Genomic DNA, 23,748 nt, shown 5'->3' with positions numbered 1-23,748 from the left:
CAGAGTGTGGAGGATAGGAGGTTGACCAGAGAGTATTGAAGTCATCAGGTAAAAAACAGAGGGGCAGGTTTTAACAGCAGGTTTTAACAACAGAAGGACTGGGATAAATGTTGCAAAGGGGACGAATGGTGTCTTTGTGCAGGAAGGCAGTGGGGTCAGAGGCTCAGCCACACTGCCAATATAGCCAGAGGTTGCCCGGAGTTGGGTTCAGGCTGAAACAGCACAAGAGATTTGGAGATGTTATGAAGAGTATAAAATTTGTGGTACAGCTTTTGACTTGGTAAGCTTGGTAGTGAGGACAGGAATTCTCACCCTACCTATGGCAGCTCGGTTTCAGATGCTTTCACCATCAAGAAGTTGTGGCTCACTGTGTTAGAAATCTCAGAGATGTGAGGGTGAATACACCACAGTCATAGAGGCTATGCTTTCTGACTTTGTTGAGCTTGATTTTAATGTTCTTCAGACTTGAAACCTGATTGAGGGTTCCAGATCTATTGCTGATATCTGCAGCCATTCCTAATACAGAGTTCTCCGAGCCAAAGGCCTCTTTCCGTGCAGTTGCTATGGGATATTTGCCTCCAAATATTGCACATTCTGTCATGAGGGAAGAGCCATTTGATGGTGTAGTATTCTGATAATGTGTACTCACCTGGGCTACCTATGGAACTCCACATGTCCACACAGCTGGCAAACATCTGCCTGTGTGACCCACCATAGGTCTGAGCATTGGAACAGTGCAGGGAACAGGAGAGTTCAAATCATAAGTTGTACAACTTCAGAGTTTGTCTCCATGAGTGTAATATGTTTGCAGTACCCATGGCCTATTTAATAGACAGTTCCACTACAGATGTTGTCATTGATGTTGTTAAATGCTTAATGTTAAGTCATAGTGTAAGTAACCAGATTGGAATTGGAAGCTAGTAAGAGGGGTTGAATCTTCCAAAGCTGTTTCCTCTTCCAGCGTTAAGGAGGATCTGTTATTGGGCATACAAATGTCAGGATGTTGGCAGACATCATGGCGGAATATGTAAAAATTTCAGGAACTGGCCTGGTTTAGATAGACCTTGACCACTGAGTAACCTACCAGCACTAATCTAAAGACAACTGACTTAACCAGTCATAAAGCAATGCCAGTGTACCACAGAAAGCTTTTGGCCACTTTGAACTCTGGGATAAACATGCTCATCCAGCATGAGCAGATTGCCTCACTGGGACGTTAGGATGGCTCGGAGCAGAACTTGTGGATAGTGGCTTTCCTATGCATCTGCTGTTCTTGTCCTTCTAAGCAGTAGAGGCTGCAGATTTGTAAGGTGCCGTTAGATGAGTCTTTGTGAGTTACTGCAGTGCGTGTTATAGATGGTATACACTGCAGCTGATGTGTTGGTGGAGTAGAAAGTGAAATAACTTTTTTCCCATGTTACTTTCAGCCTTGCCAATTGTCATGATCAACGTGAGGGCGTCCATGCAGATGGTAATGGTGGGTGGGTCGGTAGAATTCGAGTGCCAGGCTATCGGGGATCCCCAGCCTTCTATTCGATGGAGTAAAGTGGATGGAAGGCTCTCGCCTGAAGTTATCCTCAAGAATGGAATGCTGAAAATTGATCATGTGAAAGAGTCTGATGCAGGGCGTTACCGATGCACTGCCACCAATGAAGCAGGGTCCGTCAAGTCTGAGGTGGTCCTATACGTGCAGTGTGAGTGAAGCTCAATTTGTTCTCCAGTTTATTTTGAGTGATGCCAGCTTTAATGTATAATTCTAAAATAGCTTTGAGATGTGTTGGGTGTCGCCAAAACCATGCTCACTGCTTAATCTTTGCCACCCGCAGGACAGTTAAAAATTGGGCAATAATTATGGCCTTGCCAGTGTTGGTCACATTCCTAAAACTAAATTTTGCTGTAGACAATAGAACCATCATTGTACTTCTATCACTGACCTCCATAAATTATTTCATTAAAATATTGATTTAAATCTGTATTTTTTTTCTGTAACTGAAGCACATGATTAGAGATAAAGCTGGCGATATTGTGCCAAGCTGACAATATCTACTGAAGCATGGAGTTTACTGCATCCCCTGATTTATGTTCTTTTTAAAGAATTGGTTTTTAAATATGTCACTCGAATAACAAATGCTTGTTATTTTTGCAGCTGTTCCCATGATTGTTCCTCAGCCAGAACTCAAAGAAGTAACAATTGGATCCAAGGCTGTGTTTCCATGTCTAGCCTCTGGATACCCAGAGCCAGAGATCACCTGGCATAAGGTAGTTTTTTTAACTCAGGAGCTTTTCCTCAAAGCTGATTTGAGCACTGTGTCCTTTGTAGAGTCGAAAATCAAGAAAGGATCGTCTGCAGGTTTTGCCATGTACAGATAAGGAGTTGGTGCTGAGTCAATTAGCCCTATCAGTCTGATATGGATAAATATCTGATTGCGAATAGGATTGCATGTTATAATAAAGACTGAGATGATGAAATGTTTTATGGTTCACTGAACTGTGAGCGACCAGCTGCCCAGTTGTGTCCAGAGCATCAGAGAATAGTTAGATATTCTGCAACGTTGACTAATTGAGGGAGCATTTAGAGTTGTAGAGATGTACAGCATGGAAACAGACCCTTTGTCCAACTCGTCCATGCCGACCAGATATCCCAACCTAATCTAGTCCCACTTGCCAGCATCCAGCCCATATCACTCTAAACCCTTCCTATTCATATACCAATCCAGATGCCTTTTAAATGTTGCAATTGTACCAGCCTCCACCATTTCCTCTGGCAGCTCATTCCATACACGTACCACCCTCTGCAGGAAAAAGTTGCACCTTAGGTCTCTTTTATATCTTTCCCCTCTCACCCTAAACCTATGCCCTCTAGTTCTGGACTCCCCTCCCCCAGAGAAAAGATTTTGTCTATTTATCCTATCCATGCTCCTCATGATTTTATAAACCTCTATAAGGTCACCCCTCAGCTTTTGATACTCCAGAATCATTAGCCCCAGCCTTTTCAACCTCTCCCTACAGCTCAAATCCTCCAAACCTGGCAACATCCTTGTAAATCTTTTCTGAACCATTTCAAGTTTCACAATATTCCAAAAGTGGCCTAACCAACGTCCTGTACAACTGCAATATGACCTCCCAACTCCTGTACTCAATACTCTGACCAATAAAGGAAAGCATACCAAACGCCGCCTTCACTATCCTATCTACCTGCAACTCCACTTTCAAGGAGCTATGAACCTGCACTCCAAGGTCTCTTTGTTCAGCAACACTCCCGAGGACCTTACCATTAAGTGTATAAGTCCTGCTAAGATTTGCTTTCCCAAAATGCAGCACCTCGCATTTACTTAAATTAAACTCTATCTGCCACTCCTCAGTCCATTTGCCCATTGATCAAGATCCCATTGTAATCTGAGGTAACCTTCTTCACTGTCCACTGCACCTTCAATTTTGGTGTCATCTGCAAACTTACTAACTATACCTCCTGTGTTCACATCCAAATCATTTATGTAAATGACAATAAGTAGAGGACCCAGCACCGATCCTTGTGGCACTCCACTGGTCACAGGCCTCCAGTCTGAAAAGCAACCCTCCACCACCACCCTCTGTCTTCTACCTTCAAGCCAGTTCTGTATCCAAGTGGCTAGTTCTCCCTGTACTCCATGAGATCTAATCTTGCTATCTTTTATTGTGCAATTTCCCTTTAGGGCAGAGTTGATGAGGGGGGCCAGGTTGAAACTTATTGGGAGAAAGGGGCAAAATGTTCACACCTGAAAACAGTCAGTGAACAGAGCTGTTTAGATGGGACAGAAACAGAGACAGAAGGGTGCAGTTCATGTGGTCAGCAGGGAGGAGAAGCTGAGAGTCAGTCTATTCTGCTGACTTTCTTTCATCTACAAGACATAAGTCAGGTGTGTGATGGAGTACCTCCCACTTGCCTGGATGAGTGCAGCTTCAACAGCACTCAAAACGCTTGACACCATCCACAACAAAGCAGACATATCAGGACTGCCTTTAATGTTGACTTCTATCACCACCAACGCATAATGGCAGCAGTGAGTACCATCTACAAGGTGTACTGCAGTAACTCACCAAGTCTCCTTCGGCACTGCTTTCCACATCTGTGGCCTCTCGCGTCTGGAAGGACATAGGTAGCAGATGCAGAGAAACATCATCTGCAAGTACCCTTCCGAGCCCCTCGCCATCCTGACTTGGAAATATATTGCCATTCCTTCAGCATCACTGGGTCAGTACCATGGAACTCACTCCCAAACAGCATTGTATGTGTCCTTATATCCTAAGAGCAGTAGTAGTTAAACATTTGAGAAACTATTAGGGATGGTCAATAAATATTGGCCTAGGCACATCCTATAACAGAATGAAAGAATATGTCTGTGAGGCACAGAATGTGGTCCTTTTACTCTATTAGTGCTCATCAAGAATGCAAGCCTACTTTAAATTCCTGTCATTGACTAAACATACTGATGTAATGCTTTGTTTGATGTTGAGTTGGCGCCTGTTAGGAGGCTTCCATCCTGTTTTCACCTTCTGACATTCCTCTGGTTACTTTTAGCTGGAGGGCGATCTTCCACCTGGAGCCTATGTCGAGAACAATATATTGACCATACCATCAGCTACTACCGAACACACTGGAACATACGTTTGTACAGCCACAAACGAACAGGGAGAGGAGACAGCGTACGCCATGTTGAAAGTCAGAGGTATGATAAGTTCATTTTTGTGTGAGATGTTCTCTGCAACATTAGAGCAGGAGTAAACGGTGTGTCTCTGAGAGACTGCTCTGCCATTCAGGAAAAGCACAGCAGGTCAGGCAGCATAGAGGAGCAGGAAAATTGACGTTTCAGGCAAAAGCCTTCATTCAGGATGATTCCTGGTGAAGGGCTTTTGCCCGAAGCATCAATTTTCCTACTCCTTGGATGCTGCTTGACCTGCTGTTCTCTGCCATTGTCTGATAGTAGCTGACAATCTGCGGTAACTTCACTTTTGTATCTATTTCCCCCATTCCCTTAAATTCCTGAGAGACCAAACCTCTGCTTCAACCTTGAGTCTATTTAGTGATAATGAAGCATCTGCAACCTCCTGGAGTAGAGAATGCGAAAAATTCATCCCCTGCCCGAGTGAACACACATCTTCTTGCCTTAGTGTGCATATCCTGAAGTTGTGCCCTGATGTCTAGATGTTCCAGACAGGGGGGAAACAACTTATAGTGTCTGTCCAGTCAAGCCCCTTCAGAATTCTGACTGTTTACTCAACACCTCATCATAAATCAGTCCTTCTATTCAAGGGCACAATTTTGAAAACCTTTGCTTTACCGTCTCGAGAGCAAACATGTCCTTCCTTGCATAGAGTGTCAAAACTAAAAACATTATTCCAGATGTGACCTAACACAGGTGTTATAGAAATACAGAGCATCTTGCTGATTCTGTCGCCTTTGCCTTTGACACAGGGCCATTTGCCATCTTCATGGCTTGCTGTGTCTTTTAACCTTTATCACACTTTGTAAAGGTACATACAAGTCTTTTGAAACTTCACTTAGAATTGGCAAAAATGGGGTTTAGCAGAGTAAGTAAGACAAAATGGAGTATTAAAGTTAAGGTAGCTTTGTGAAGTAAGATCATCTGAGCATGCATTCTTATAATAGTGTTGGGGGGTCATGTTGCGATTGCACAGGACGTTGGTTAGGCCACTTTTGGAACATTGTGTGCAATTCTGGTCTCCTTTCTATCAGAAGGATGTTAAACTTGAAAGGGCTCAGAAAAGATTTATAAGGATGTTGCCAGGGTTGGCGGGTTTGAGCAGTAGAGAGAGGCTAAACAGGCTGGGGTTGTTTTCCCTGGAGCATTGGAGAGTGAGGGGTGACCTTACAGAAGTTTATAAAACCATGAAAGCATGGATAGGTATATGAATAGAAAGGGTTTAGAGTGATATGGACCAATTGCTGGCAAATGGGACTAGGTTAGGTTAGGATATCTGTCTGCATGGATGAGTTAGATCGAAGGGTCTGTTTCCATGCTGTACACTCTATGACACGATGACTCTATTGAAATGTGAATCAAAGGTTTCCTTTGCTCGATACTTCATACTGAATACACCAAAGACTTTGACAACCCTCGGAAAGTGCCACAATGATGCAATATCTTTCAGATCCTTAGGATATCGTAGTGTTCTTCATAGCTACTGCAATCCTTTTGGAGTTTCCTGCTAATTTACAGGACAGCCTGCAGCATTGCAAGGCCACAACAATGAAACTGATGATCAGAACAATCTGTTTCATTGACATTGGCTGAGGGAAATGTATTGCTTAAGGCTAACAGGAAGAAAAAGGAAATTGAAGGTCTGCAATGTGGCCCTCCCTCAGTACTACACTGGAATGCCAGCCTAAATTACCTATCATTTAGAGTTTAACCCAAAGCCTTCTGACTCTGAAGCGAGTTAAGGGCTACCTCTGAACCACTTTAAATGTTAAATATTAATAAGTAGCTCTTGTATTGCTTCAGTGAACCTTTGTGCAATTTTCCTCTCTTTTCAGAACGCAAGATCCCGTATTTCACACAGGACCCTATCTCCTACATTGCGTTGCCCACTATAAAGGATGCCTACCATGAATTTGAAATCAGCATAACATTCCGCCCAGATGCAGCTGATGGTAAGAATCTCGAGCCCCAACGTCCTCCACAGTTCCTTTAAAGCTCTGAATCATGTCCAGGACATTCAGTGATTTGCCTGAATGACTATGTATGAATTGTGCAGTGTTCATTGATAGACAGAAGCTTGGGAAATCACATTAAATTCAAGTCAGAATTCTCTTCATTTTTAACATCACAGCAGATCAGGAATGAGAGAACACAGATTTAAAATAATTGGCAAAAGAAGCAAAAGTGACCTGAGGATGAACTTCCTCACACAGTGACTGCTGAAGGTTGGGTTTGCACTAGAGAACATGGTGAAGGCAGGTTCAACTGAGGCTTTCCAAAGGGTATAAGACAGTTATTGAAGAGGGATCCATGTGCTGGGTTGCAGGGAGAAGGTGGGAGAATGGCTCAAAGTGAACTGCTCATTCAGAGAGTCAGTGTAGACTCGATTGGCCGAATGCATACCTCCTGCAAAGTAGCAATTCGGTGATTCTGTCCAAATGCTGATTCCTGAACTTTCAATGTGTGTATGGCTCAATTATAGTCCAACCCATCCACAAAGAATATTTATTTTACTCTATGGATCTGACCGACAGGAGCTCCTTCTAGAACACTGATGGTTAAATATGATTGACATTCTTGGACCTTGGGATTTGCTCCATGCATTGCTGATTGTGTATCAGATGATGGGTCCTGACTCTATCCCAGGGAATGCTGACTACATCCAGTGGATACTGACTATATCGCAATGGATGCTGATCATACCCTCCAGTCTCAAAGTTAACATTCTTCCCAATTAATTATTCCAATAAAGTAATTGGCATTTACCCTTAAAAATCAGCCAATGGAGAGCAAAGAGACTTGTGAATGTTCAAGGCAGTCCTCGTTTCTCCACGGTGTGTGATGATCCAACTAGGATTGTTCATCTTCATGGGCTTTAATAGCCAAGTTGTGGTGTCATGTGATATATGTATTTAGACCTTCCCTCCAGCAACACAGACAGTTTATCTCATTTTGGTCCATTATAAAGTGAATAGTATAGCTCCAATTTTAAATATTCAACATAATCTTACCACTTGGCCTGAATCTGTGCAGATAGTTTTCAGTCTGTAAGTCTATACTTTGTATGTTTTTTTTGTTTGATTTTTCTCACTTTTTGTTTGTGTTTCTGTGTTCTTTTTCCCATCTGTATCCAAGCTCTCTTACTGTACTCTGGTGAGTTTTTTATGTATCTCTACAAATCCCACAAGTTGCTACTGGTAAAAACTCTGCTTTATGTTTGAGGTGCACAGAGCTACATTATAAAACAACTAAAAATTAAATGCCAGGCCAGCAGCTGCTATAACCTTCATCATGTAGATTTGCTACCATTATGCTTATTTAATTTACTATCAAGTGTGATTAAAATGCAATAATTGAATTGAATGGTGGAGCAGGTAGAAGGTCTGAATTGCCCAACTCAGTTCTCATATGATCAGGGATGGCAGTGGCAGAGGTTTGAACCAGAACTGCCATTACTGCAGGTAAGTAGAACAAAGTGATTAGCTTTCTCCAAGAGCTAGGGCAGGTGCAATTAACAGAATGACCTTTTCCTCTATTGTATTTCATGCCTACAGTATAAACATAAGCTTCCATTGGTTTGACAGACTGTAAATGTGAGTCATTGACGAGATGTTTCTGTACACTTTGATTCATGAATGTTCCTGGATTCTGAGTACAAATTATTTTCCCCAACAATGTCACTGTGGTTTGCTTTGTGAGTGGAAAGGTGGTAAATATTTAGTTAAAACTATTCAATTTAGTGTTAATTTTGACTGATGACAATTCATTTATGATATCTTTAGCATTCTATTACCATTGGAAGAGTCTGTTCTGAGTATTTCAGCTGCCAGTTTGTGATATCCTGAACACAATGAACAGGGAATCCAGAGGGAATAAAAGTCTCATTCTTAACAGTGAAAATGCGTAGTAATGTCTATTAATCCAAACTTCCCTTTTGCAGTCTATATGTATTATACTGAGTTGATAAAGATTTTAGTGACAAATTTTAGAACAGTTGCAACTGACTGATATTATGCAGGTTCAATAATTTCCTCCTTCTCTTCTTGTTAGTCCCAGTCACCAGTATTTTGTGGACTTCAAAATATAATATCTGGCCAGAATCCATTGCTGTACCAATATGTTTGATTCCTCCTTCTGTGTAACTTGAATCAAGGCTTGGCCTTGGCAGCTTTGCCAGGTATTTAATTTTGAAGCCAAACCTTGAGCAAATTGAACCCTAAAGTGCAATCTGGAACCTGGAATGTTTGAATTATTTATTATCAGTGTTTAATTAACAAGAAACATGTAATTGTTGCTGCTTGTAATTTTTTAAAATTAGTTATAGAGTCATAGAGATGTACAGCATGGAAACAGACCCTTCAGTCCAACCCGTCCATGCCGACCAGATATCCCAACCCAAATCTAGTCCCACCTGCCAGCACCCGGCCCATATCCCTCCAACCCCTTCCTATTCATATACCCATCCAAATGCCTCTTTAATGTTGCAATTGTACCAGCCTTCACCACATCCTCTGGCAGCTCATTCCATACAAGTACCACCCTCTGCGTGAAAAAATTGCCCCTCAGGTCTCTTTTATATCTTTCCCCTCTCACCCTAAACCTATGCCCTCTAGTTCTGGACTCCCCGATCCCAGGGAAAAGACTTTGTCTATTTATCCTATCCATGCTCCTCATAATTTTGTAAACCTCTATAAGGTCACATTGGCAAGGCCAGCATTCATAGCCCATCCCTAATTGTCTGAGACAGTTCAGATCAAGCACAATGCTGTGAGTCTGGAATTACGTGCAGGCCAGACCCGGTAAAGATGGCAGAGTCCCTTCCCTGAAGGACGTAAATGAACCAAATGGGATTTTATAACAAATGATAGGTTTTCAGTCACTGTCACTGATGATAGCTTTACAATCTTAATTTATTAAGGAATTAAAATTCCACGAGCTATTATGGTGTGTTTAATGTCCCTGTGCTTCTAGATTACTATCCCATTCTCAATAACACTACCGCAATTACAGTAAGACATTAAACGATGATATCATAATTGAAAGTGCTTTACCAGATTTCATTGAATCCATATTTTACCATCTGCTCTGGTAGGATTCGAGCCCATGACCCAAGAACATAGAATCATAGAATTTGATGGTACCCCAGGAGGCTATTCAACCCACCATGTATTTACCAGCTCCCCAAATAGCTGCCCAGCCAGTCCCATTCTGCAGCTCTTTTTCAAGAGCCCTCTAAATTCATTACTTGCCAATATATATATTGTGTTCTTTTAGAACTTCCTATGGAATTTGCTTCCACCAGGCACCACATTCCAATCCAAACAACTCTGAGTAAAGAAGATTTTCCTTATCTCACCCCTAGCCCCTCTTGCTGACAATCTTGAAATTGTGACCCCTAGTTACTGACATACTAACTAGCGGAAACAGAATATTCTTCTTTACCCTGTCAAAATTGTTCATAATTTTGAACACATCAATAGGCCACCTCTAGATCTTCTCTGCTCCAGGGAGACTAAGCCCAATTTCTCTAATCTTTCCTTTTATCTAAAATCCCTCATTCCTGGTTTCATTCTAGAAAATTTTGTGTCTGGGGTTTTAACATCCTTCCTTAAATAAGGTGCTTGGAACCGAGTACTCCAAACATAATCTGACCAATGATTTGTACAGGTATAGCATCACTTTTATACTTTAAGGAATTGATATTGGTATCAACTTGGTATTCTGTGTTGCCAGTCCAGTGACATTACCTCAATGCTGCCATCTCCCCATTGTAGAATTTTAGTGCTGAGACCCTTTGTTTGGGTTGATGATGAGAAAGGCTTCCCTTGCTGCTCACCTGCAAGAAAGCAACCTAGAGTAATCTGCATGCTTTGTATTAACATCTTAGGCTCATGTTAATATTTTGTCATTGCTATTTTCAAAGCTGGCTCGCTATTAAGTTACATGATATTGTCATATGTGTGTTCATATGTATAAGTTTAATAAGAGATCAAGAAATTGGGTAATCTTTCATTTTTCCCAGTGTGTTAAATGTGTAATGTTACAAATACTGGAGGAAAGTGCATTTTGAAATTAAATAATTAATGCAAATATTGGATGACCTGAATCCTGTTTTATTTCCTAAATTGAATTGCTGATGAGTTAATTAGGTGGTTGAAGAAGAGGTAAATCATATTCAGTGAATATATTAAGTTGGGCTGTAAGGATCATTTTTATTTTTTAAAATTTAATACTGTGCATTTAAAGTTCTACTTTAAACTACAACAGAATGGTGTGACTTTGGTGTGGATGTAAAAACATGGTGGGGATTCGTTTGAATTTGTTACAGATTTGGCTGTTCTACACAAAAGTGAGTGATAATATTTCTAAACCCATTGACTGTGATTCAGTTGTCTGGAATGTCTTGGGACGTAAGACTGGTTTATATTTATATATTTTATAGTTATCTCCAGCCATATGTCTGAAAAGATGGATGTGTTTTTATACTTTATCAGATTGATAAATTTAATTGTTTGATTGTGTGGAAGAGAATTTTCCTTCTAAAATACTGCAATTCTTTCCCACTGATGAGCTGAAACTATATTATAACATTAATTTCATCAAGTCATTTTTTAAAAATTAAAATAGTTATTTATTGAAGGCCATTAAGTACTTCAGCTTCACTGTTCAAACTGAATTGAGCCATTCCTTTGTTGTGATGAGCTTTAGTGTAAGGCTTAGGAAACATCTCCAGTGTTCTCCTCTCCTTCCCCTATTCCTATTGTCTCCCTATTTTCCAGAGTTCTTTACCTGAGCTCCTGATTGTACAAATGCCTTTTAAATGTTGGTAATGTACCTGCTGGCAGCTCATTCCCTATGCATACCACCCTCTAAAAAATTTGCCCCTCAGATTCCCTCACAATAATCTTGCCCCTCTAACCTTAAACTGATGCCCTCTAGTCCTCGATGCCTCAACCATGAGGAAAAGACTGAGTGCATTCACCCTATCCACGTCTCTCATGATCTTATTCATCCCAGTAAAGGTCCCCCCTCAGTCTCCTACGCTCTAAAGAAAAAGGTCCTAGTTTGTCCAACGTATCCCTATAACTCATAGCATTGAGTTCAGGCAACATCCTTGTAAATTTCTTCTGCACTCTTTCCATTTTAATAACATTCTTCCTATAACAAGATGAGCACATAATCCCCAAGTGCGGCCTCACCAATGTCCTGTATAACAGCAACATAACTTTTCAACTTCTAGACTCGGTGCCATAACTGATGAAGGCCAGTGTGCCAGAAGCCTCCTTCACTGCCCTGTTTACCTGTGACTCCACTTTCAGAGAACTGTGAACCTGAACTCCAAGATCCCTCTGTTCCACTACATTCCTTCAGGCCCTACTATTCCCCATGAAATTCCTATCTTGATTTGACTTTCTAAAATGCAAGACCTCACACTTATCTATATTAAACTCCATTTGCCATTTCTTAGCCCACTTCCCCAGCTGATTAAGGTCCTGCAGCAATTTTGATGAACTTCCTCACTGTCCAATTTAGTGCCATCTGAAAACGTATTAATCATGCCTTTTACATTCTCATCCATATCGTTGATATTGCTAACAAACAGCAATGGGCACAGCACCAATCCCTGAGGCACTCCAATGGTCAGAGGCCTCTCCAGTCTTACAAGCATCTTTCCACAATTACCCTCTGCTTCCTACAATCAAGCCAATTGTGTATCCTGGATCCTAACCTTCCAGAACAGTCTGCTGTGTGGAACTTTATCTAAGGCATTACTGAAATCCCTATAGACTGTGCCTGCTGCCTTGCTCTCATTAACCTTCCTGGTTACTTTGTGAGGCACGATCTCCCACTCAGGAAGCCATACTGACTACTGCTAATTAATCTCTGTCTTTCCAAATTCATGTCGATCTTAGCCCTCAAGTAACTTACCTACCACTGATTCCTGAAGAAGGGCCTGTGCCCGAAACGTCGAATCTCCTGTTCCCTGGATGCTGCCTGACCTGCTGTGCTGTTCCAGCAATAAAGTTTCAACTTTGATCTCCAGCATCTGCAGACCTCACTTTCTCCTACCTACCACAGATGTTAAGCTTCCTGGTCTATAGTTCCCAAGCTTTTCTTTGCAACCCTACTTGAATAATGGCTCAACATTCGCTACCCTCTAGTCTTCTGGCACCTTACCCGTTGCTACTGATGATGCAAAAATATCAGCAAGAGCCCCCGTAATTTCTTCTCCAGCCTCTTGCAGTGTTCTTGGATATATCTGGTCAGGACCAGGAGAATTCTCCACCTTCATACTTTCTGATACATCCACCACCTGCCCTATTGTGATAGAGACTATCCCCAAGATAACACCACTAACTTTCCCAAGTCGTCTTGTCTTTCTCCATGGTAGACACACAGGAGAAATAATAATTGGAAACCTTGCTCATCTCCTTAGGTTCTACCCATACGTGTCCACTTTGGTCCTTGAGGGGCCCTATTCTCTCTTTAGTTATTATTTTTCCTTTAATATACTTAAAGTACCTCTTCTTCTCAGCTAAGACTGTTTCGTGCCATTTTGCCCTCCTGATTTCCTTCTTCAGTAAACTCCTGTTTTCCCTGGAGACCTTCAGGGATTCCTTTGATCCCAGCTGCCTGTACCTGAGTCTCACTACCTCCTTTTTCCTGGTCAAAGCCTCAATATTTGACTTTCTAAAATGCATCCAGGGTTTCCTATTCCTGCCAACCTTGCCCTTCACCCTCACAGGAACATATAGACCTTGAGCTCTCACTATCTCACTTTTAAAGGCCTCTCACTTGCCTGAGGTCCCTTTGCCTGCAAACAGGCTACTTCAACCAACCCCTAAAGATGGATAGTGTCTTCCTTGAACTTTTAGGAATGTGAGAAATATGAGCAGTAGCAGACCAATTTGCTGCTGAAACATGCTCTGTCCTTTAATGCAATCATGGCTGATCTTAATCTTCACCTTCTCTTTCCTACTCGATCTTCATATTCCTCAATTCCCTGAAAGACAGTTATATATTTGAATATATAAATATATTCATGATGTGGAGATGCTGGCGTTGGACTGGGGTGGACAAGGTCAGACGTCACGCGACACCAGGTGAAGTCTACCTGACAAAGGAGCAGCGTTCCGAAAGCTTGTGATTTCACATAAACCTGTTGGACTATAACCTAGTGTCGTGTGACTTCTGACCTTAAATATATTCAGTGATAGAACACACACAGCTCTCTGGAGAAGAGAATTTCAAAGACTGAAAACCTTTGGAGTGAAGAAACTTCTCCTCATCTCAGTCCTCATTCTGACACTGCAACCCAAACCCATGGAAATAACCACTTAGTGTCCACTCTGTCAAGCCCCTTCAGAATCTTCTAAGTTAAATGAGATCACTTCTTATTTCTATAAACTCCAGATAAATGTCAAATTCATACAGCATTTAGGACAATTCTCCCATTCCAGGAACCAATTCAGTGTGGAGAAAGTGAGGACTGCAGATGCTGGAAATCAGAGGTGAAAAATGTGTTGCTGGAAAAGCGCAGCAGGTCAGGCAGCATCCAAGGAGCAGGAGAATCGATGTTTAAGGCATGTTTACGCCTGAAACATCGATTCTCCTGCTCCTTGGATGCTGCCTGACCTGCTGCGCTTTTCCAGCAACACATTTTTCAGCACCAATTCAGTGTACCTTTACTGTACCCTTTCTAAGATAAGTACTATAATTCCTTAGAACTGTAGACCAAACTGTGCAGACTGCTCCGGCTCCAAATGAGACAAGATCCAAGATATTCAGGTAAATCATAAAAAGCACACAAATGTAACACAGACAACTAAAGGGAAATGTGTTGCTATCTCCCTTTTGAATTGCTTGTTGGTCTCTACTCCAGAGCAGTGTGGTTACAAAATGTCGGGGTGAACTCATGTCTCGTGGCTCAGTGGTGCAGTCTGCTCTCTAATTCTCTATTCCATCATAACCCTGCAATTTTAAAGCACTCTGAGAACACCTAAAATGCCAATCATTAACACTTGTACCCGTGTGATACCACAATTCCATCAGCATTGGTCTCTTCACCACACTCATTCTCGGTCTTTCAGGTATGATTATTTACAATGGCCAGGAGCAGACAACGGGAGCAGACTTTATCTCATTCGCATTAGTCGGAGGCCGCCCTGAATTCAGGTAATGATTGTGCTTTGATTGCGTTTGTGTGTCCAGAGAATGAGATGTTGAAAATGTCGTGACCAGATTGACATGAGTGGCTGGCTTATTACCTCCAATAAAAAGAAAGCCTCAAAAGTATTCCGACACACATATTCTTGTACGATTGTGCCTTTCAGTTACACAACAAAGTTGAAGGAAAGAGACATAGTAAATGAATAGTCAGCTACGTATACCAATGCCAAATTAACTTCAGAATCTTGCAAAGTACCTCTTTAATCATTTCATTTAACCTTTGCATCCATGCACGTTTACAATTGATTATATTTCCTGCACTTTTCTGACATATCTTCCAAATATTTGTGCTTCTTCCCAAAGGTTCGATGTGGGTTCTGGCATGGCCACCATCCGTCACCCTAACCTCATTTCTCTGGGAGAATATCACAATGTAGTGTTATATCGGAACTTGACTCAGGGCTCGCTGTTTGTAGACAATGATCCTCCTGTCAATGGGAGTTCTCAGGTAAGGGAGACTTCAATAGTGCCAGCAGTATTGAGGAAGTTAGAGTGTGTGTAGCAGTGATCCATCTGCGTTTGTGTTGTGTGTTGAGCATTTGAAGCTCTTTCGAATAACCACATTGGTTTGTTTCAGCTCCCTTCTTGAATCAGAAGGTGAGGTTTAAGGTAAGGCACATTTCAGTGCAAGTGTGGGAGTTGCATTACTGCAATGTTTCAGACTGTATATTGTGCTAAGCACCTATCTCCTTATTCAAGTTAACAATAGTACAATCAACTGGTGAAGGAGCAGCACTCTGAAAGCTAGTGCTTCCAAATAAACCTGTTGGACCATAACCTGGTGTTATGTGATTTTTAACTTTGTACACCCCAGTCCAAGACCAGCATCTCCAAATCATATTCAAAGAATAACTGTATTTTCCTGTTGTCTTACACAACTCATGTCCTTCAAATAGCATCACTGAAAACAGATTAACTGGTCATTTTCTCTGCTTTATCTGCATGAAAAAAAGTGACAGTATCTGAAAAATAACCAATTTGAATGTGAAGTAACGTCTGATATTCTGAGGTGTGTTCAGGTTCTACATCAATTCACATTCTCCCTTTCCTCTTTAGAAAAGAAGTATTTATATAATATTCTGCATAACTTCAGGGGATCCCAAAGTCAAATCCTTCAGCAGTGCAGTCGCTGTTGTAGTGCAAAACAAGTGGCAAACAATTTGCACACAGCAAGATCCCAGAACTGTAATGTGGTATTGATGAGGCGATCTGATTTAAAGTTATTAATTGAGTTATCAGTGTTGGGAAGGGCATCAGCTTAACATTTTGACTGGAAGACAGCATATCTGACAGTGCAGTTCTACCTTAGCAATGCACTCAGCCATGGTCTGTGCGCTATAATCTGGCTTCAAATTCTGACCTGCAAACATCTGAGTCAATGTCTGGGCATGCTATTACTGAGCCATGGCTGACCCCTTGAAATCAGATGAACAATAACATGAGTCATGTGACAAATATCGAGTTAGAAGATGTTTGATGTACAATCTTAAATTTGACATTTTTCTTTTACAATACCTATCTTCCCTTTTTTTATAAAACATATCATTCTTTACTTGGCACTATGTATTGTCATCCAATCTTTGTAAGTAATCAGAACACAATTGCAGACATTATAACTGTGCTGTTTACTGCAGTCTTATGCATTCCATAACAACATACCAAGTGCTGTGTTGGAGAAACTCAGTAGACCTGGCAGCTCCTGTGAGAGAAACAGTTAGTGTTCAAACTTGAAGTTTCAATAATTCTCATTTTGGATTTTTGGACTTGAAACGTTGACTCTGTTTCTCACTCCACAGATGCTGCCAGACCTGCTGAGATTCTCTAGCACTTTCTGATTTTATTTCAGATCTCTGGCATCTGCAGTAGTTGGCTTTTATCAAGACTACTTCCTGCCTTTTTATTTTGCTACATGAATTAACTAAAAATTGTACTCATGGCAGTTTAAAAGTATGTGCAGCGATATTAATTCAAGACTTAGAAAGTCCATTGCAGTGTCATTTTTCCTGTCTCTGGACTGGTAACAAAATTGAAATTTGGGGCTTGGAGATCATTCAGAAAAGGTTTACCAGAATGTTGCCTGGTATGGGGGATTTTAGCTATGACGAAAGGTTGGATAGACTAGGTTTGTTTTCACTGTCCCAGCAGTGCAGAATGGGTTGAGGGGTACCAGATAGATATTCATAAAATTGTGAGTGACATGGATAGAGTGGAAAGTATGAAGCTTGTTCTCAGGGTGTCAATTACTAGGGGACACAGGTTCAAAGTGCAAGATACTATGTTTAAAAAAGATGTGCAAGGCAAATTTTTCACACAAAGGGTGGTGAGTGCCTAGAATGCACTGTCAGAGGTGGTGGTGGAAGCAGATACAACAGCAGCATTCAAGAAACACCTGGACAAATACATGATCAGGAAGGGAGTAGTGGGATATGGATCCTGTAAGCGAAGACAATTTTAGTATGGAAGGGCAAAATGTGTCAGCGCAGGACCTGTTCCTGTGCTGTGTTCTTTTTTCTTTGACTATTTGCAATTCAGAAACAAAATTCTCAGCTGCACCCCAAATGGGAAGGTTGAAATTGACTGTCATCTTTGGAACTTGGTTGAAGTTCACTTCTGACTTGATGGTCTGGTGTGAAATATATTTAGACAGTTCCTATCCAGTTCCTGGTGAGGGTGAAGTGTCTACAGGGTATGGTGCCTTGAATTGAAAAACTTCCACCGAACAAACCCTGTAAACTGTGTTCTCTACAGTCAGGGTTGTATTAGGCAATTAGTGCCTGAAAAGTTCAGCTGACATCAAACAATAAACTCTGTCCGTCAGGATGTAAGGGACTGTTCCTGGGAGGAGCTAACCAGATTTTTTAGTTCAGTTCCAGTTCAATTCTAAATCTTTGTAGCTAATAGTAATGTGTACTTTTAAGTCTAGCCTGTGATCTCAGAAGAGATTCTCAGATGTAATGTTAGGTAATATGTAATAAACCTGATCTGTTTATCGAGGCTGAGCCTTGTATTTGCCAACAACACTCTTCCCTAACTACTATCAGCAACTTAGATGAATACCAGTCAGAAGGATCGACAACAGTGAATCTCAGCAAGGTATGTCCGATGGTTTCAGAGGGCACGATCACAATCAATACCATACCTATTCAATCTCATTTTCAGTGCTGTTTTACTTCAGTCATTAATCCTGCTCTCTGTTCTTCCATTCAATCTGCTGTCTATGGCTCCTCATTCTTGACCCTTTAATCTCTGGTAACAGTCTGTTTCAATTTAAATTGTTGTATTCTTTCATATGTTTAAACAGCACGATCACATTGCCTAGTAGTGTGCCTTGTTCCAAGAGGATAAAGAGCCAATATTTCATGCCCTCCTTTCATTAAAGTGTACATTTCTTTCACTTTAGGGAAACTTCCGAGGTCTGGATTTAAATGAAGAGCTTTATGTTGGCGGTTACCCCCATTTTGAAAACATTTCAAAAGTCACTGGAAGCAACAGCGGGTTTATGGGTGAGAAAACTGTTTGGAAAATAACTGTGCAGATTCTTTCTTGCATTGTTCTGCTTAACCCAAATGTTACCAATCCTATGACAAGAATTAATATCACAATAACAGGATTCTTTATTTGAGGATGATACTGTGCACAGACAATAGTAACTGGGAAAATATGACTGACTTGTAGGACTGCAGTTCTGTTCACTCTATAGGGTACACAGGATATACTCCATAGTATAGTATAGAACTACATGCCCCATATGGACAGCAATTTGAGGCGTGATATCTTAAAGATGTATCACAGCAGTTCTGAGGTCCATCGTTAGCACCTATTTGTGCACTCCAAGTTTTACCTGCCCACAATTTTGCATATCTTGAAAGAGAGAGTGACTCCGATGAAGTGTTTAGTCAGTTAATGTTTCCAGTCTTGCTCCCAATGATCAACTTTTTTGAATGTGATCAACCTCTCCTGTCCTGGAAATGCTGTCCCTCACCCAATACCATTAGTCTACCAGGGAATTAGATACGCTAGGAAAGGCTGAGTGGTAACCATGGCAACAATGTAACAACTACTAGTTTTCACCTACCCATCATCTACTTTAATTGATTTCAGTAACCTAAAAGCATAGCTGATGCAATGCTGATAATATAATTAATCGCCACATATTGGGAGATAAAGTCTCATTTTCATCATGCTCATCCTTTAAATAGTTTTCTTAGTTTTCTTTTGATTTATGTATTATTTGAATAATGTACATCCTGTTTTCATGCTACATTCATGCAAATACATTTAAGGCCTTATCCAGAAATGAGAGTTCAAATCCCACCGAGGCAGCTGTGGATTTTGAATTCAGTTTTTCTATTCATTCACTGGATGTGGGCATAGCTGACCATCGCAAATTGCCCAGAAGATAGTTAAGAGTCAACCACATTGCTGCTGTGGACCTAGAGTTACATGTAGGCCAGACCATGCGAGGAAGGCAATTTCCTTCCCTAAAGGACATTAGTGAACCAGACGGGTTTGTCCAACAATTGATATCAGTTTCATGATCATCATTAGACTTTTAATTTCAAACTTTTAACTGAATCCAAAATCCACCATCTGCTGTGGTGGGATTCAAACCGAGATCACCAGAACAATTCGAAGGTCTCTGGATTGATAGTCGAGCAATAATATCACTAGGCCTTCGTCGCCCCTTACATTAAGTAAATAATTGCTTTTTTAAAAGGTTCTCTCAATCAGAATGACAGTGAAACTGCTGAATTGGCATTAAAATTCAACCAATTAATAATTATCATCATGGAACCCCTACAGTGTGGACACAGGTCATTCGGCCTGCCAAGTCCACACCAACCCTCCAAAGAGCATCCCACTCCTCCGAGGAACAAATCCAACCTGAGTACCAGGTGCTGCAAGATAGCAGCGCTAACCCCTGAGCCAGTGTGCCACCCCCATGTCTTTTTGTGGTTGTGTGGGAGTGAAATACTGGAAGCAGCTGCAGTTCTGAATTATGTGAAAATGTGCAGGAGGAACCTGGTACCAGAAAGCAGATTTAGTGAGGCAAGCACAAAAACTAAACTCGTACAGCTGTTAAAGTCAAAGAGCACAGTAACCCTTGGCTTAACTGTATTAAAATCACTGGAATATAAATCTGTACGATGATTAAAGACTTTATCTTAATGTAGAAAGGGAACCATTTAGCCTTTTTGTGTGATTGTGCTTGTCTCTTATATTCACGGCCATGGTATGTTTTATTTTCATTTTAGTTCTGCTAAATATACTCCAGAATTTTTCAAATTTACGAGGACAGCATTTATTGCCCATCTTCAATTACCCTGGAGAAGGTGGTGATGAGCTGCTGCCTTGAATCACTGCAGTATTTGGATGTAGGAACACCCGCAATGTGATAGGGAGTGAGTTCCAGATTTTGACCCAGCGACACTGAAGGAGCGGAGATACATTTTCAAGTCAGGATGGCTTGAAGGGGAACACGTGGGTAATGGTGTTCCCATGTGTCTGCTGCCCTTGCCCTTCTCGTAATATTGAATACTGCAAAATTTCAGGCCCCCCCCACTCCGATTTCTGTTTTTTACAATAGGGTGTGGACTGTCACCCACTGCGGCGTTACGATCATCTCTCCAAACTTTGGGAATCCAGCAACTGATTACAGTAAAGTACAGTGGATGCTGGAAACCTGAAATAAAAGCAGGAGATGTTGGATGAAGCTTTTTTGGTCACAAAGTTCCTTTAATCATTAATCAATTTATCAGCAAATTGCTTCTGCTCTCTACCTTATCACAGACCTTTTCTTTTCATTCTTACCTCCCTCCATTCCTCCCCCTCTCATTTCCACTGACTTGTTTATTCTCTGCCCACTCCCGGTTCTGATGAAGCATTGTTTCTGTTTTCATAGATGCCATCTCACCCACCTGAGTATTTCCACTGTGTTCCGTTTTATCAAAGCAAAGGGTTGTGTGTGTTATTTAAGGTGGATTTTTTTTTCCCTACAACCAATCACAAAAGTCACCTAATCCGTCGTTACTTTTAGTGGCAGTATGTTGTCAAAGCAAGTATTTTGATGTGCCTTTGAGTCCTATTATCAATTGAGAATAATGAACCCCTTAGTTAAAATGACCAGATATGTTTGCAGAATGAGAAAGACTGCGTTGAAATTAACCTGCTGACTTGCTCTTCCCTCTGATTAGGCTGCATTCGCCAGCTTGTAATTCAGGGTGATGAGGTGATCTTCTCCGCTCCAGATCTGAAAGCTAGAGGAATATCTGACTGCCCAACCTGCAAAGACAATCCTTGCAAGGTACAAGATATCCGCAGTGCTGTTTGGTAATCCCTCGTCAATTTCTTTCACAGCACAGGCTGTTGGTTACTGCAAATTTGTGACCCTCCTTTCAAATATCTCCAACCTAAATGGTTTAGACTGAGGGAAAAGTATTTTTCTTTTTAATTTCTGCTAGTACAGTCCTCTAATATGAAGCTTATGGCCAGAACTGGGTTCACCTGTCCCCTTGCAGTGGCATACCATATCATGCAAATCAACTGGGCCTTTTTCAGCACCTCTTCCAACATCATTGTTGCGATTGGAAATCTTCTGGAAAATAATGAGAGCCTCCTATTATTACAAGACATGCATCCAAGGAACTGAAACATGCTGTACCAGCAAAGGAGCACTTGTAATGGTCTTGAAATATTACATACCTTTTAAATTACACACACGTCTGAAGTAGTGGCATGTTTGCATCAATTACAATGCCAACTCTGAATTCTTGTTCCTTTATTTGGGTGTTAAATAAATCCATTAGTCTGTTGTTACATCATGTTAACAGTAATTGCATTAATTTTGAGGGCAGAGATGAGCAATGGATACTTGGGAGTGAGTGATATGTACATTGGGATGAGCAATGACATGTACATGGGGGTGAGTGATGTGTACTTCGGAATGACGATATATACTAGGCATGAATTCATGACCACAGTCAATAGGTTAATCCAAAATCTTGAAGACAAGCATGGTCTTCCTTGTTGGGAGTAAGGTTAGGGTTTGATTGTTCTTCTTTTTAATCTTGGCATCGTGTGGCTGGCTTTTCCACAGCAGACAAGTCATGGACAAGAGCTTTATTCTCTAGAGTAGAATTCTAAGAGTTTAGATTTCTGGAGAATGATGCTTGTCTGGGGATGGGGTTATCAGCATTAAAATTTGGGCAGTTGGCATAAATGTCACTGAAGCAGGAAACCAACACATGATGGAGAACGTCTTTACATTGAGTTAATGATCCTTAAGATTGGAGGAAATCATTGATGTTCTTATACTTAGAGATATTTTCGAAGGTGAAGCAGATATGTGACAGGTGACGTGAAGGAGATTCCAATTGGTTAGAAAATAAAGCAATTTGACTTTTAATTCTTCATAATCTCTGAAAAAGATCATCGGTGTTACTTCCGTCAGATTCTAAGTCAGCAAAACAACTGTCTCAAACATTTACCGGCCATTTGTAGATTGGTTGAGCTGAATGGACTTCTCATCTGTGAAACCATCCACCTTAATGCATCCATAAAGAGCGATTCCACACTCCTTCCCCACTTAGCTATGTCAAATTATTTCTTCAACATTCGTAAGAATCTTGCATCTGCCTTTCTGAGAGTCCATTCCAAGTGATCAATCTCACTAATTTCATCTCTTATTCCTTTGCACCGTCTCTAAATTGGAAGTAATATTTTGGATGAATCTTTCCCATTCCATTTTCACATTGCCACAAGATCACTTTGCTGGTGCTTCGCATCAAGGTTGAAAAACTCAAAGGTTTTGCCAGTTCAAAACAAAAACAGAAAGACAATTGATTCTCCATTTCCCAAAGGCTCAGCTTCTTTTCGGTGAAGATAAACATTGGTGGAGTGAAAGAATGTCTGTCGGGAATTGTCCTCTTCCAGTAAACTAATTGCTTAAACTCCAGGTGGGGTGTTTCTGACTTTGTAAAGACAAGTAAATATACAAACAGTGGTGGACAGGTAAAGAAGTCTGGCCTTTCCTATACATCCCACATAATTGTGACACCTTGTGTATTGCAAAATGTACAGTCCTGACCTTGAGGTTGTCATGCTGAACCACAGTCAAGATATGTGCGGTTCTTTGAAATCTGTCCCGTCAAACATCCTTGCTGATTGGTCCCAAATTATTCACCAGTGTGTATAAGTAAGAACGTTGAAAGCATAAGCAATTTGTGCACTTGCAATCATATAGATGCAAAGTGAACACAATCATAAAATCAGCATGGAGCAAGTGTAGGCTATAGAAGGACTGTAATGTTTATCTTTTAACTTTATTTATACTCTGATGAACTGTACTGTAGAAGTTTTAGTTTTTTTTAATATTTCTCTATTTTTGTACCTAATCTATTTTAGTAACTAAGATTTGTAGCTAGGTACTTTGTATCAGAGATGGTGCTGTATGTGGCAACATTGTACACTTTTCACTATACTCCTGTACTTTTGTACTTGAGTATATGTGACAATAAAACCTAACTCTAATTCTGAAGATGTGATTAGAGTATAGCATCATCTTAATTCATTCTATGTTCCAACTGACATTTCACATTGATGAGGAGCATTAATGAAGAATGCCATGACACTAGTCATAGAGATGTACAGCATGGAAACAGACCCTTCGGTCCAACCTGTCCATGCCGACCAGATATCCCAACCCAATCTACTCCCACCTGCCAGCACCCGGCCCATATCCCTCCAAACCCTTCCTATTCATATACCCATCCAAATGTCTCTTAAATGTTGCAATTGTACCAGCCTCCACCATTTCCTC

The 23,748-nt window shown here is 40.9% G+C and overlaps 1 protein-coding gene across 1 annotated transcript in view; it reads left to right on the top strand.

Moving 5' to 3' along the window:
* Window positions 1-23,748, top strand: part of hspg2 (heparan sulfate proteoglycan 2) — a 522,026-nt gene that overhangs the window by 456,330 nt on the left and 41,948 nt on the right. The window contains exons 78-86 of the mRNA XM_043675530.1: window positions 1,428-1,694; window positions 2,147-2,259; window positions 4,559-4,706; window positions 6,536-6,652; window positions 7,836-7,853; window positions 14,792-14,876; window positions 15,234-15,378; window positions 18,331-18,433; window positions 21,125-21,234. Of these exons, the coding sequence (XP_043531465.1) occupies window positions 1,428-1,694; window positions 2,147-2,259; window positions 4,559-4,706; window positions 6,536-6,652; window positions 7,836-7,853; window positions 14,792-14,876; window positions 15,234-15,378; window positions 18,331-18,433; window positions 21,125-21,234 (1,106 nt within the window). The remainder of the gene's footprint in view (window positions 1-1,427; window positions 1,695-2,146; window positions 2,260-4,558; window positions 4,707-6,535; window positions 6,653-7,835; window positions 7,854-14,791; window positions 14,877-15,233; window positions 15,379-18,330; window positions 18,434-21,124; window positions 21,235-23,748) is intronic.

Source organism: Chiloscyllium plagiosum, chromosome 34 (assembly GCF_004010195.1).
Source record: "Chiloscyllium plagiosum isolate BGI_BamShark_2017 chromosome 34, ASM401019v2, whole genome shotgun sequence".
In the NCBI taxonomy this organism is placed as follows: domain Eukaryota; kingdom Metazoa; phylum Chordata; class Chondrichthyes; order Orectolobiformes; family Hemiscylliidae; genus Chiloscyllium; species Chiloscyllium plagiosum.
Note: the sequence above shows the minus strand (reverse complement) of the source record. Positions and strands in the feature narration are given on the sequence as shown.